Source organism: Lepidochelys kempii, chromosome 1, assembly GCF_965140265.1.
Source record: "Lepidochelys kempii isolate rLepKem1 chromosome 1, rLepKem1.hap2, whole genome shotgun sequence".
In the NCBI taxonomy this organism is placed as follows: domain Eukaryota; kingdom Metazoa; phylum Chordata; order Testudines; family Cheloniidae; genus Lepidochelys; species Lepidochelys kempii.
The window spans coordinates 231,030,531-231,044,517 of NC_133256.1; the positions used below are offsets into that span (position 1 = coordinate 231,030,531).

Consider the following 13,987-nt stretch of genomic DNA (forward strand, 5'->3'; position numbering starts at 1 on the left):
TAGTACAGTCTCTGGGAGGGGAGTCCAATCCACGGCGGTGTTTACCCCTTTCATCCTTAATAGGTTTTCCTAGTGTGGGACTTTTCAGACATACCAAGCAATCCGTTTCTCAAGCCACCCCATCTGTCACTGCAGCATTCCCTGGCCTTCTCTTACAGCTAAAGCCAATGGGTTGCACATGTCAGCATTCCTAAAACTTTAGCAGTCTAGTCGAGCTCTTACCAGATCTAGCTTTAGTTCTTTTTCAGGTGTCGTTTTGTGATTTTCCATGCTGGGGCAAAATTCACTTTTAGTCGTTAGATCAGTACCTGAAGAGAGAGATTCCAGAAAGTGGATGTAAAGGTTTCAAAGATGAACAAATGTTACCTATTAACTAGATTTCTAAAGCAGAAACCACCAGTGCTCTCTCATAAAACCCTCCATAGTAATTACCAGAAGAAAATGCAAAAAAGAAAGAGGCCTTTGAAAGCCAGCAGCTCAGAGTGCTGTAGAAAGCAGAGACAGTGATGCTATGGCACATTTATTGACTCAAAGCATCACAAGACAAAGGAGTACAGCTTTATATTGATCAGTCATGCTGGTTGCAGCTGCTCCAAGTTTGCAAGACAGTTTCTATATATTCAATTTTCCAAAACAATTGCTTTGGGCTGAAGTTTTCTATGCTTTGACTATTTGAATTTTCGGGGGATGGGAGGGAAGTTAAATAAAAAAAATAAAATAAAAAAGTCAGCTTAGAGTTATAAAAAATATTTCTGATCTCACATGAAGAGGCTAAAGGAGGTTTGGAAGTGGTGCTCTGCTTAGCATTATGGAGTGTGTGGGAGCGAGTACAGCAGATGTAATTCAGTTACCATCACTTAGATGCTTGAATGTACCTTCATGTTCCGCTCCATGCGCTAGGTCTTTATTTGAAAAGCTAGAATAATGTGCAGTAGACGCTTTGGTGTCTAAAGTGAGCTGTGGTACACAGTACAGGTAGTTATTCAGCTGCAAGAAGGCAGAAGTTCAACAACTAGAGCAGATTATTAAACTCCAAAGGGTTGTGAGCTCCAGATCAAAGAGTAACAAACTGCTCAACTCCAGTCTAAGAAGCACACATCATTTTAAGTGCCACAACCGATCACCTCTGTTTTTTAGGAGGTTATATGCTCCATTGGAGAGGCTGCTGAATTTTTAAACATTCAAAAAGTAGCAGCATACAGGAAGCTAGACCTAATGCAATATTAAGTTTGCACAGCCAAGCACTCAGAAGGTTAGGTAATTCCAAGAGTTCACTTCTCCTGCAATGGTAACTCTGGCTGCAAAGAATCTTTTTAAAAAAATTAACAAAACACGAGTCTATATTAGTACAAACCAAAGAAACAGGATGTGCAACACGGTCAATAGTGTGATCAAGAACTTAGCTTCTAGAATTTTCTCTTTTACAGACTTTACACTGAATTAACGCCAGTAAACAAACAAAAAAAGTCAGCCCTACAAAGCCTACCTTATTCTTTCAAAAAGCAATAGACGTTATGGTTGGCACTACTGAAAGCAACAGCAGAGATCCACCAATAACCTCCTGCCTCTATTTGTATTAGAAAGACATTCTGTACAAGTATAGTGATGCCTTAGAAGTGGAGTGCTGACAGTTTAGCACAACATGGAAGATATAGGACAACTGGATATTGAGATTTCAAACTAGCACTTGTAGGATCTAAGCCATGGGCAGAGCTCTGCCATCCTACCCCACGCTGGCTCTGTGCCCAAGACTGTGTGCTTCCACCCAGCACACAGTCTTGATAAGCCAAGTGAAATATCTCCAGCAACGCTATTTTCTGAAGCCAGGCTGGTCTGGTTTTCCAAGAAAGGGTTTATGAAAGTAAATTAGAAAGGAAGATTACTGGTGAAGAAACAAATACCTTAAATCTGGCATCTAAAATTAGACACTTCAGAACCCAGCCCAAAGGAAGATGAATGTTCAGAAAAAGAAGGACATCTCTGGGGTTTATTACTAAATTAGCATATTCTAGAAGTGTGTTCTAAATCGATATTTAAAACAAGTGTTCTCTGCTATTCTGTGCGGTGCACTCTAAGTCAGCTTTTATACTCTGTATATGTATGATTTTCTTTAATTTAGGCTTGTGTGCACTCAAGGAGAAAAGTAGGGCCATTTGTTTTACTAAGGGAAGGAAATACATTCAGAAACAGAGATGAGACTAGTGTTGCTTGACATCTTAATGTGAGCTCACACTTTTCTACTTCCATATGTTTTGACAGAGCTGGTCAGATGATTAAAGATTTTGAAAAACGTGCATTGGGGGGAAGTGTCTGAACTCTTCCCTCACACTCTCTCCACCCCCACCTCCCCACAATGTTTTGGGCCGCTCAGGTTTGACATAGCTCGACTGAGGTTTCCCCATTTCCCTTCAACGGATCAACTGGCACAGTACTTTAGAATTTTCCTCATTTGTTTATATTTTCAGAAGAGCTGAATTAAATGTAATGCTTATGAGAGGTGCCTGATTGCCAGCCCTGGCAAGAGAGGAATCATCTTTACCAACTCATTCTGCGTGCCCCTTTTTGCAGGGTCTTAAACCTGGGTCTTAATCCTGCAATGGCTCCTGCCCAAGCAAAGCCCTATACTTGTGCAGAGTCCCAGTGAAATCTGGAAGCAGTTGCAGACCAAAAAGTTATTATTCTGAACATAACGTAGACTTAAAATTTGTGCAAAGCTCTCTTACTCAACTTCCTCACTTCAAAAAGATATGTTGGAAGCAAGCAGTTTCCCTATCACATGATAAATCTTCAGAGCAGCTACAATACCTGATACATTATCATTCAGGTCCTTCTCTTTATTTTTCTTCATTGCTATACAGGTTGATGTGTCTTCATCTTTTGCCCATGAAGCCTCAGACAATTGTGTCTCCATAGTGAGCAATTCTAGAATAGGAAGCAATAAAAGGCAGAGCCATTACTGGTAAGAAGCTGCATATACTCAAGGGCATGTTATTCAGACCTCTCAGACAAAATTCACTGTGCTTCCACTTTAAGAACTTACCAGTTGCTTTTGCGCTCTCCAAAGAAGATGCGATAGCTCCTTCTCGGGATGGTGCTGAATGGTCACTGCCAAGACAGGAAAACACTCAGACATTCATGATCTGATCGGTTTGGTTAATTTAAGAATTAAATGTACCCAGAGAGACTGACCTGGGCAAGACTGGAGTATCCGATGTTAAAGGCAAAGCATCACTCTCCTTAACAAAAGGAATGTTAGGGTTTTAGTGTTGATACTTTTAATAGGACATCACTTCTTGTGTAAAGCAAATGTATAATATTTGTCAGGTCCCAGTCTTAAACAATTCCTTTAGATGTAGCTAGATCTGGTTGAAATATGTTCGTTTCAGTAGAGTGGGTTATTTAAAAAAGCTGACCCGTATCCCCTGCCCACTTTTTTCGGCCATCTCTAGAGGTATAGGGTATGGTTTAATACCCGGGGGGTGGGGGGGTGTAATTATGGGTTTTGTAGTAGTAGTAATTTGCGGGGGGAGGGGGGGGGAAGAAGAGATAAATCTGTTCACATCTATATTTTTGTTCCAAAAAGCTGTACTCCTGACCTTTATGCCAAAGAGCATCACACTTTAAAACCAAAAAGTGTGTCGTTTCAAAGAAATGTCACTCTGCTAGATTTCCTCCCCCACTTTAAACTGGGCCGAGACTGTGATGCAAGTCTTAAAGAGAGAAGTGACAATTTAACAAAGCCACTTGGCTTTTCCTGACATTTGTTCCCCCCCCCACTTTCAAAGCCATGCTACATGGCTCACCAAGATGATATTGGGACAGACTCCCTTCCAGAGATACAGAAAACAACACTAGAAAAAGCTCTGAAGCTGCATCAGTGTTCCTTCTAAGAGACAATGAGCATAAAGCATTTTGCTTGGGTTAAATTCTGTGCTGTTTAAGAGATTAACATTTACATTCACGTCTCCATGTTTGATTCCTACTGATAGCAACATTGTACCACACCCACCAGATCTTATGGCAGAAAGGCACTGGTTTTTTCATACTAGCTTAATGGTCATAATTTTGATTCACCATTAAGGGCCAAATTCTTTTCTCCATTCAATTTGTTGCACCTGAGTAACTGAAATCTGGCCCCAAATCTGTAGCACTTTGCTGATACACAAACTGCCTTTTAAAAAGCTTTAACTTTGAATCCAGTGTGTATTTTACATTTTATTGTAAATTTCTTGGACCACCAACACAAAGCAAACACACTTGGAGTTACTTTAGTTTAGTTCTAAGATTTTGGTTTTGAATCCCAGTTGTCAGTAGTTAATTTGGAATTTTAGGAGGTTTGCATGGCTTTTGTGGCCACTCCTCTCAGTGTGTCTAGGGAGAGGATTTGCTTTAATGTGCATGTGACAAAGACTAGTGATGCTATTGTATTGTTAACCAGAGTGACATGGAAATACATTATGCTTTCCACCAGACTCATTTTATAATAGTACATATACAACAGGCTGTCTTGTACAGAGTGGTTAGTACGGTGCGTGTGGGGGGGACAGAAGCTCTTAAAATTAAAATTGTAAGTATCTTGGAGAATAGCTAAATAGCAGTAGGTAAATAGCTTTTGTGTTCCTTTACCATCCTGTACCAGCAAAGAGCTAGATATTAAGAGGATCTATAGTGTACAAAAGATATTTGGAACGTAGGTTCCTGAGGGAAAAATTTAACTCCCCTTGAAGTGAATGAGAGACCAGCCCACTTATTCAAGGGGAGAATTCCACCCCTGTACAATATATAAAAATCCTGTTACTATAGCATAGAAACAATGAACATTAAATGAAGGTCAAGGAGAAGTTTAATGAGCTCGCCCATGGAGGACATGCTGACTAAGAACCTGAGCAGATATTAAAAAACACAAATGGGGGGGGGAGGGGAGGGAAGGAAAGTAATCAAAGCACAGAGATAGGAGTTAGCTGGAGTTTCTCAGCGAGAGATGTGCAGTATTGGTAACCTTCTCAAATTTACAAGAAAGATCTAGATGTAGGGATCTAGAAGGGAAGTGAGAAAAATCTCTTTATTTATGAACTTTCTTTCTACAGAAAAAGCCTCCATAAGAATTTATCATAGAAACTTGCCATACAACCAACAATGTTCTGAAGGGGCAAGTGATTATGGACCTCTTGATGCTTAGGTCCCCAACCTTGTCCCTGCACTGGGCCTGTTTTTTAGAGGATGCAAGCTCAGCTGTTTCCGAAAAAAGTGAGACCCCTTTCAAAATGTGTTTAGTTGGGCAACCAAAAACTGAGTAATTTTTTTTTAAAGCCCCACCAGACAGCAGTAGTGTGTATGTTATTCAGTTTCCTTTCTTCCCCCCAGCCCCAACATTAGTGTAAGGATCAGTGAATAGAGTTCAGCTTGGTCAGCTGGATGTTTCCTCATGCAAATCTCTGCTATTTATATTCTTATTTGAATTCTCCCTTGGGCTTAAGGAAGCTACAATGTTTTATTTTGCTCTAGGGGCAGGGGCAGTATACTGGAATGGAAACAAAAAGATTCAAGGGGGTTTATAATGTAGTACTACCTCAAAATCAAGAGGGACTGACCAAAGCAAGAGATACCCCCAGGTATAATGCAGGAATAAATTCAAGCTTTCAGTGACTTTGTTACAAACCAAAGGAAAACTGAAAGCCGTTCTATACTTTTCATCCACACCTAGTTCTTTTCCTAGACTTTAAAGTGTTAAGAATGGTTGAAACTTTTGGCTCACAAAGGAAGGATTTTAAAAAAAGCCCACAATGTGGCTTTACTAACACACCTATCAGTGTATGCCAGAGATACCTGCCTTTAATAGGATTAACAAAATCCTGAATTTCTGTAAAATCATGACACAGTTACTACCTGCTATATGTAATATATCAGTCATTCTAGCGAATCAAGGAAAGGATTTGCAATAGAGCCCAAACCAGCTCTGTTTACAAGTGTGAAAAATGCATGATCTCCTTATAATATAGATATCCCTCTATCCTCTAGGCCTACTTCTTGTAAGGAAATATTTGAGAGGGTTTGCTGTTTCACTGTCCTCCAGTCTGTGTTGTAGCAGTCTTCTGGTGAAGTACTCCTTGCATAAAAGTTTACAAAATCCCAAATGAACCAATATACATTTCTTTGGTATGCGTTGGAAAGCTAGTGTTCAGTTCTAAGCCCCCAGCATAGAAAGATTAGTTTGACTCACACAAGAGCTAGAGATTTAAAGCAGCCTCAAATCCCTACTCTGTCTATGCTTTGACAACACACACACACAGTAGTATAAGCATGGAGTTACTTACATTCTGAAGGGCTCACTGTAATCAACACACCTGCAGGTAACCCCAGTCTGATAAAATGCTACAGATACACTCTTCCTATTAAACATGGGCATTCAAATTTTGTCCTGCGTCATAATTTTTAGACCAGATATGGGATACCGCCCATTTGCCTTTCCTTCGGTTCAGACCTGGAATCTTGTCCCAGGGAAGAAAGAAGGATTATGACTACTGCACAAAGGGATTCCAATAGAAATGCAGAGGAACCCTACCCAGAGCTAAAAAGTGTAGTTTTGGGTATAAACTGCAATTACAGAACTATACAAATATGGAGTGTGTTATGTTGCTTTAAATGTACACAACTGTGCTGGTCACAAGTGCTGTGTTGACAGCTGTGTGGAACAAAGCCCTCCAGCCAGCCAAAGCAGCAGCACAATATGGGCAGTAGCAGTGCAAGCAAGGGCTTCCTCACCTAGCCCCCACACCACCCAACCAACATAGCTCAACCCTAAGATCACACTAACAGGGTAGGAGTCACTGAGTAGCTGTGTCATTTTCTCCTTTGCTTCTCCACCAAGAGTGGGTAAGGACTATTGCAGATGGCTGGGCCACCCCACAGTGGGCAGGTCTGAAGTTACTATTTCACTATTCGTCTAGATTAGGTTGCACTTTTTTTTTTCCTACTGCTGCATCAAATGAAAGTGGCATTGTATTAGTCGGACAGGCCAGATGCATATCTCGCTCAAGTCCGGAGTTTGAAATCCTGATCCCATTGACACAGCACATTTCCAATTAACATCACAATTAGAAAGTGTATGGTGCTGACTAGAACAGAAAGTAACATTGGCAACCAGCAATCAAGGGGAAAACCAAGGGTTTACTCAAGTGTCTACTCTGTCTGTTGTAACCTGTCACTTTCTGTGGGACCGAGGACCATTTATTTGGCCTTTTTCCTCAGCCTTCAGTGCTGAGTAGGCAGACACACTATCCCATTGAAATCTAGATGCAAAGCTGAACTACACTATATTGGGTAAAGTATCAATCACCTTGTTTTTCTTAAGCAAAGATGAATTTTTGGAAGATCATAGTCATAACTTAGCACTTTTCGCAGAAGGAAGTATACAAAAAGACAATCAAATGGGATTATTAAAATGTAAAGATGCCTGCTGGGTTTGTGTGTGTGTTTTTTTTTGGTCTCCCTCTGCCCGCCATATTGTTGGGAATGGATATCATTCATGCTTTACCAAGAGAGGAGTCCCTTGTTACTGAAAAATGAACATGCGTTTTAAGATTTGTACATGGAATAAAGAGGACTCTGAGCTAGAGTATGGGATTTAAATACTCCTAAACTTTGATCTGGATTCAAACATCACAGGTCAAGTACATTTCTGGAATGTTTTATTCCAATCGCAGTTGTTAAAAGAGATATACCAACTGAGACGGTCTCCCAATAGCCTGCAGAAAGAAAGGGAATTCAGCAGAAGTCCACTGACTTACCAACGGAGCAATGCTGATTTACCCAAATTGAAAAATCTGGCCCCTCATTTCTATTTTAAAGTCAGTGCATTATTGCTAGTAAATGGCTACCAAATTCAAAGGCAAGATTGCTGAAATTAAAGACAGCACTAACCTCAGCAAATAGAGAGTCCATTGTAGTAGGGGAGGCAACAAAATCTGCATCAGTCTGGTTACCAACAGAGCGTATCTCCCACCTGGCAGCACAAATTTTATTTGCATACTGCAACAAGATCACATTTGGATGTTTTCTTTACATTAATATTACACAGAAACAAGAGTTGAAGTTCACCACCGTGTCTTTGTGGAGATTGCGGCCAATCCCCAACCACGGCAGACACATCATTAAACAAAACAAATCTAATGAAAAGGACACTGACAGAGAGTAACAGAGGAGTCACAGGAGTTGCTGAGACTTGCAATCACCTGTTTGCAATGCAAAGTTCTGCTTCCTCAGCAAGAGCCCAACCACTTCTTTTAAAAATCAGCGCCCAAAAAGGGAGAAATCAGAGATAGCCTTCAGAGGAGGAAAAATGTTATACTGCAACGGCTACAAACACTCTGGTGCTTTGATGAACCTGAATGTCATCACTTTCTAGTCACAGTTCGGAAGGGTGGTCTCGTGGATACACATTAGCCTGGGAGCTCCAGACCCTGATTTTCAGTTAAAGCTCAGCCATTAGTCTATCCTGCGTCTCAGTTTCCCCCATCTGTAGAATAGGAATACCACCTCCATGGCTCACAGGGGCATTGTAAGAATAACCTTTTTTAATGAATGTGAGGCACTCTGGTTCTACAGTGATAAGGGACATACAGATACCATGAAAGCCAGTGATAGCATTATTTGCTCACTAATTCAGAATATAGCATCTCATTCTCTTGCAGTGATGCTGTAGTATTAAGCAAGACCAGATTCTCAACGATAGCAGAAACTATACTAAAACAGCTAGAGAGTGGCTGTCTTCAGTTCCCTTCAAGAGTCTGTGGTAACACTACTTGTCCAGTCCCCCTATCCCCCGACCCCAGCCCAAACATGGTTTTGCCCTCTTACCTGTGTGTCTCCAGTGTCACGTCCAAAGTAGACCCATTTTTCAGATCCTCTCTTTCAAATATAGAGCGAGCTCTGGTTTCTGCACATGTGAGATCACAGCTTGTGCACACTCTTGGATTCAGCTGTAGGATTTCCAAGGCCAGAGCATCTGTTAAAGATACAGACATGAAATAATGAGAAGGGTGTCAACATAAAAAGTTACTAGTCAGTCAGCTGGGTAGATTTGGTCCTTTTCTATCAACAGATATATCCACACCCTCAGACACAATAAACCTGACTATAAATTTACCCTGTTTCATTCGTTTGCTACTTTCATAGGTTATTAGTAAAGGTTCAGGGAGCAGTAGAGAAATATAAGCAGACTACAGGTGGATGGACATAAATAAGCGAGTCCATTTTTAAGGGGAGCATGACCAACAGTCCAGGGTTGGCCAGTGATCACTGACACACTCGCATTTGAGCAGTGGTGACCATTTGCCACACTGCAACACTAGCAGCTAGTCTCTACCTCACACAAAACTTTCAGATTTGACAACTGTATATGGCACTTTGAACTGAAGCCGTGGTGTCATGGGGAGGTGGGAGGATGGTAATGTGTGGGAGGCAAAGCAACAGCACTTACTGTAGAAAGTAACATTATACATTGCAGTGGAAATAAAACCTTGGTTAGAGCAACCCTGGGCTCCCATACAACAGGGACTAGTAGGGAAAGGGAGGAATTGCAGACACTGCATAAAATGACATCTCTGCAGAGTCAGCATACAGTGGCATTATGGGAAGGTGGTGACCGATTGGCTAGCTGGAAGCTTACTGACCCACATCTATGCCATGACATGGCCTGGACTCTCTGATACAAGCTAAAGCTTGGGATAAATGAACCAGGCAAAATTGGGATGTTAAAAGCTCAGTTTTTGATGCCTGTCACAAACAACATAAACTAAACTGCCTCATCATTAGTGCTGGAGATTGATGGTACAGCCGTTTGTTTTGCACAAGAAAAAAAAAACTCTTCAGTTGCCATTTCCAATTGTTTGTGAGATGGCTCATGAACTCAGCTAGTCTTTAGATACAGCCAGGCAAATGCATCTCAGATAATTCATGGGCATCGTTTATACCAATTAAAGCCAATAGCAAATTTTCACCATAGTGAGTCAGGACAGATTTATACTGAGGTGCAGGCAACAGAGACTTATAGCAAAGAATATCTGTGCTTGATAAAAGATGAACAATGGAAATTGTTCTAATCCTTTGCTATTTTAGATTTAGCACCATGTTACATTAGACAGTTTTAGGTCATCCCCCAACTACTTCTGCACTTCAAAAGATCAGGGTACAAAAGAAGGCAAAAACCATAAAAGAGTAGCCAGCAGATCTTACCTAGCAGAGGTGTAGAATACCAGCATGAGTATCTCAAAGAGGGTGTCTGGGGAAGTCCAGTGCTCCAACCTGCTTCTTGGCCCCCAAATCTTTTGAAGGAGCAAAGGTGCTAATTGGAGAAGGGAAAGTTTATGGCAGGTTATTATTCATCAGGTTACTTACAGTAGCATCTAAGACCAGCCAAGAATGTTCCCATTATGCTAGGCACTGTAGAGACAGAATGCTAAGCAATCCCCACCCTGAAGAGCTAACTGACAAGCCCCACATGGGGTGGGAGAAGGGGTACAATACACAAGCAGCATGGACAATGCGACAGTGGCAGACATATTAGTGCCATTTTTTTCCCCAGTAGTGGGTTTAGCTCAGCAGGGATAAGCTAATTAGAAAGTGAAGTAAAAGGAAGGGGACACTGAAGGAGGAGGTGAGTGGGGCAGAATAGAGCAGAAAGAGGGCGAGAGGGGCAGGCATGGAATGAAGCTGAGCTGAAAAGAGGGTGAGAGCAAAAAACAACCTGTCAAAGGGCAGAGAAAGTCCAGTGAAGACTGAATGTGTCTGCTTTGGCAGCATCTCCAATGGCTCCTACAGGCTCTCCTCTGCAGTTCCCCTTCCCCTCCCACCAACAGACCCAGTCCCTATGGGGTGGGGGTGGGAGGAGGAATACCACCTGCGTCCTAGGTCCCCCTCAATTGTATATGCTAACCGTTGTTCAAATGAGGCCTTTTACTGCCAAAAACAAATCAAATAATGAGTATTGGAAAGGATTTACCCAGCAGTAGCCATTCATCCACATGTGGGGGAAAGGTGTTATTTTTACATGGTTCTGAAACAAATGAAGTGTCTGTATTTTAATGATGAATGTATGTCTTCGGGCTTCAAAAACTCTAGTCCGAGTTTCCACTGAGTCTTCAGCTTCTAGTCCTTCTGAGAAGGGTCACCTATGTCTTAGAACAGTAACTTTTCAAAAAAAGCAACAAAAAGACTATCTTCTGCCACATGTGTTTTACAGAAGCTGAAGGCAGGGACAGTCAATGGAAGATACACACCAAAAAAGTTTAACTTTGCAAAAATAACCAAACCAACCCCCTCAAAAAAAAAAAAACAACTTTGCAGAGAGACGTCTATCAAGAGATCTGGATTTCAAAATTTCCCAGGCACAAAATGTTTACAGAGTGACAATATAAAGCAAGGCATAAAAAGAAAAAAGATGAGCCAAGAATAGGATAGCATTTATTCATTGTAAATTCTTGAAGGCTACTCTTAAAGCTGTTTAAAAAAAAAGTTACCAATTTTTGGCGCAGTTCTGGTAGAATCAATGTTTTCCTCTCCCCCATGTGAAAGGGAAAAAAAGTATAGGACCAACAAGAGCGGTCAGAATTTCTCACTATCTTCTCTTTTACTGTTTCTTGGTTTAAACTAGACAGTGGACTGTAGTCACTAGACTCCCCATCTATGCAACTCTATTGCAATAGGAAGATCGTTAGGGCAACTGGATAGGGAGAGAAAAGTATATGCTATTACTGCTTGTAGAAGCCATACTGTCGGTTGGATTAATATCCTTCTATTGGAGGGATTCTTACAGTTAAGCAATCAGAATACTACCCAATTTAACCAATTCTGCTTCTGTTTAATCTTTGCAGAAGCTTAAATTTTACTCATGCAAATTATCTGTAACTTGTCTCAGTTACCTATGTGCGTAAGCTTATGCACATGTGGATGCATTTGCAGGATTGGGGCCTCAAGTAAAGCATTTATCTTGTTTAAAGCCTTTGGAGGGAGCACAACTTTGTCAAAATAAAGCCTGATCTATTAATACCCGAGTAAATAAGGTTATAGTAATAGGGCTGGTTGGGAATTTTCCAGTGGAACATGTTTTGGCATTGGAAAATCCCTATTTGTGGGAAGTGTCTCCTCGATGTATTAATTTTGACCAATTTCTGTTTACAAAAAAGTGAACATGAAGCATTTTAATAACGTTAAAGAAAGTTCCATTGCCACATTTTCATAATGAAATATTTTGATTTTTTATTAAAATGTTAAGTGAAAGTCAGAATGGGTACATGAAATTTAGAAATGTTTTTTTCAGATCCAGAACAGATGGAAGGGATTTTGAACTCAGGATTTCCCCACAAAACAGAAAATGTTGTCCTTGCCCGACTGTTTATATAAAGTAGTGCATTTACCTTCCCTATTGCCACTGCTGGAACACTGGTGTTCTTTACTACCAAGCTGGCACAGAGTTGTCACAAACGAAGGGACATTATTAAATTTCCCTCAGACTAAGTTGGATGGAAATTGTAAAGATGAAGTGTTGCTGCTACAATATAAACCCTTTTCTATGATCCTCTTCCTTTTACCTGCCACACATTCAGTGCTCCCATTTGCCTGCATTCCCTCCTGTTTTTTAAACTGGCCTTCTGAACAGCAAAGATGCACATTGTTCAGTGTGTGGCAGTCAAACACACACAGATTTTAAACAGGGAAGATATGAAGGTAACATCCTTTTAAGCACATGACCACCACCAGTTGTTGACCATGAGTGCCGAACAACATGCTCTGTGTGGAACCATGCAGGGACAGTATCTGGCCCAGGGCGCGTGAGGAGGGGAATCTGAGGGCTACATGCGGATCTGCCTGCACAGTTCCCTTCAGCCAGTACGTTTACACAAATTAAACACTAGGAAAAAAAGTAGCATAGTTGTTAGAAAAATGGCCCTCAGATTGGACTTCAGACAAACTGTAGATGGACATTCACCCTGGTGTCCTCTGTGCCATGAAATGCTCTCCTCCACCACCAGGTGAGATAATAGATTTCATACCTGACACAGCAATCCACAAAGTTGCCCCTTAAACAGTTTCTCTCTCAGTGTGTTAACAGTGGCTATGAAGAGACAGTTACATAATCACTGAATGTTAAATTATAAAGAACCATTTTAGGTGCTCTTAGGGTTCCTTTTAACCTTGTTTTTGCCCATCATGGATGGAGTTAAATTTTAACCATCAGCTATTTGTACCTGCAATTTACATGTATTCCTGCGATTTTAAAACAAATGCATATGAGAGACCATATTCTACTGTGGGGGAGATACTGAAAACATCCGAGGCATTGCTCTAATTTTCTTTTCCTTATTTAAATACAGAAAGGGATGTGTTTTGTATCAGAGTGTTGCTGTTTTTAGAATACAACAGCACTCTGAATAACAGCTCTAAACACGGTGTCATAGGCCACCAGGTTTGGGCCTGTGATTCCAGATCATATTTGAGATTTTTTTCCCCCCATGACATAGCATTTTGTTGGTTTTATTTTAGTTTCCAGTATTGCACACAGAGGCCAGAAAGTGCTCTTAAGGGCACGGAGAGTCCTTTGGTTCACTGCCTACAGCGCCTAGTGCAATAGCCCCACCCCCTGCACCCCCAAACACTAGCGCAATACAAATAGAAATGAAGTGTATTTTGCTTCGTGCATCATTGCAATAATACTTCGGCAGTGGAAACTTGGTTAATTGCCTCTCGTTCCTCATCCACAGGTTGGGATCCAGCTCTCAGTAGCAGTGTTAGCACTCTCAGCACTAACTGCTCTAGCAATTAAATGTTATGTTATGGTACCAGAGACTCTAAACAGAGTCAGTTCTGCCACCCTTACTCAGACCAAGTAGTACCTTCCTCAGCAAATTCCACTGATTTTTAGTACTGTAGTGCTAGCATTACTAGCAGCAAAACTACCGGTGGAGTAGTTTACTCCACGCGAGCAGAGGGG

General features: G+C 41.1%; 1 protein-coding gene across 1 annotated transcript in view; it reads right to left on the reverse strand.

The window, feature by feature from the left end:
• The window catches only part of IRAG2 (inositol 1,4,5-triphosphate receptor associated 2), a 66,010-nt gene that overhangs the window by 11,035 nt on the left and 40,988 nt on the right, over positions 1-13,987 (reverse strand). Inside the window, exons 20-27 of the mRNA XM_073317813.1 lie at positions 13,050-13,111; positions 10,234-10,342; positions 8,857-9,004; positions 7,921-8,002; positions 3,190-3,236; positions 3,041-3,105; positions 2,806-2,922; positions 223-308 (exon numbers count right to left, since the gene is read on the reverse strand). Of these exons, the coding sequence (XP_073173914.1) occupies positions 223-308; positions 2,806-2,922; positions 3,041-3,105; positions 3,190-3,236; positions 7,921-8,002; positions 8,857-9,004; positions 10,234-10,342; positions 13,050-13,111 (716 nt within the window). The remainder of the gene's footprint in view (positions 1-222; positions 309-2,805; positions 2,923-3,040; positions 3,106-3,189; positions 3,237-7,920; positions 8,003-8,856; positions 9,005-10,233; positions 10,343-13,049; positions 13,112-13,987) is intronic.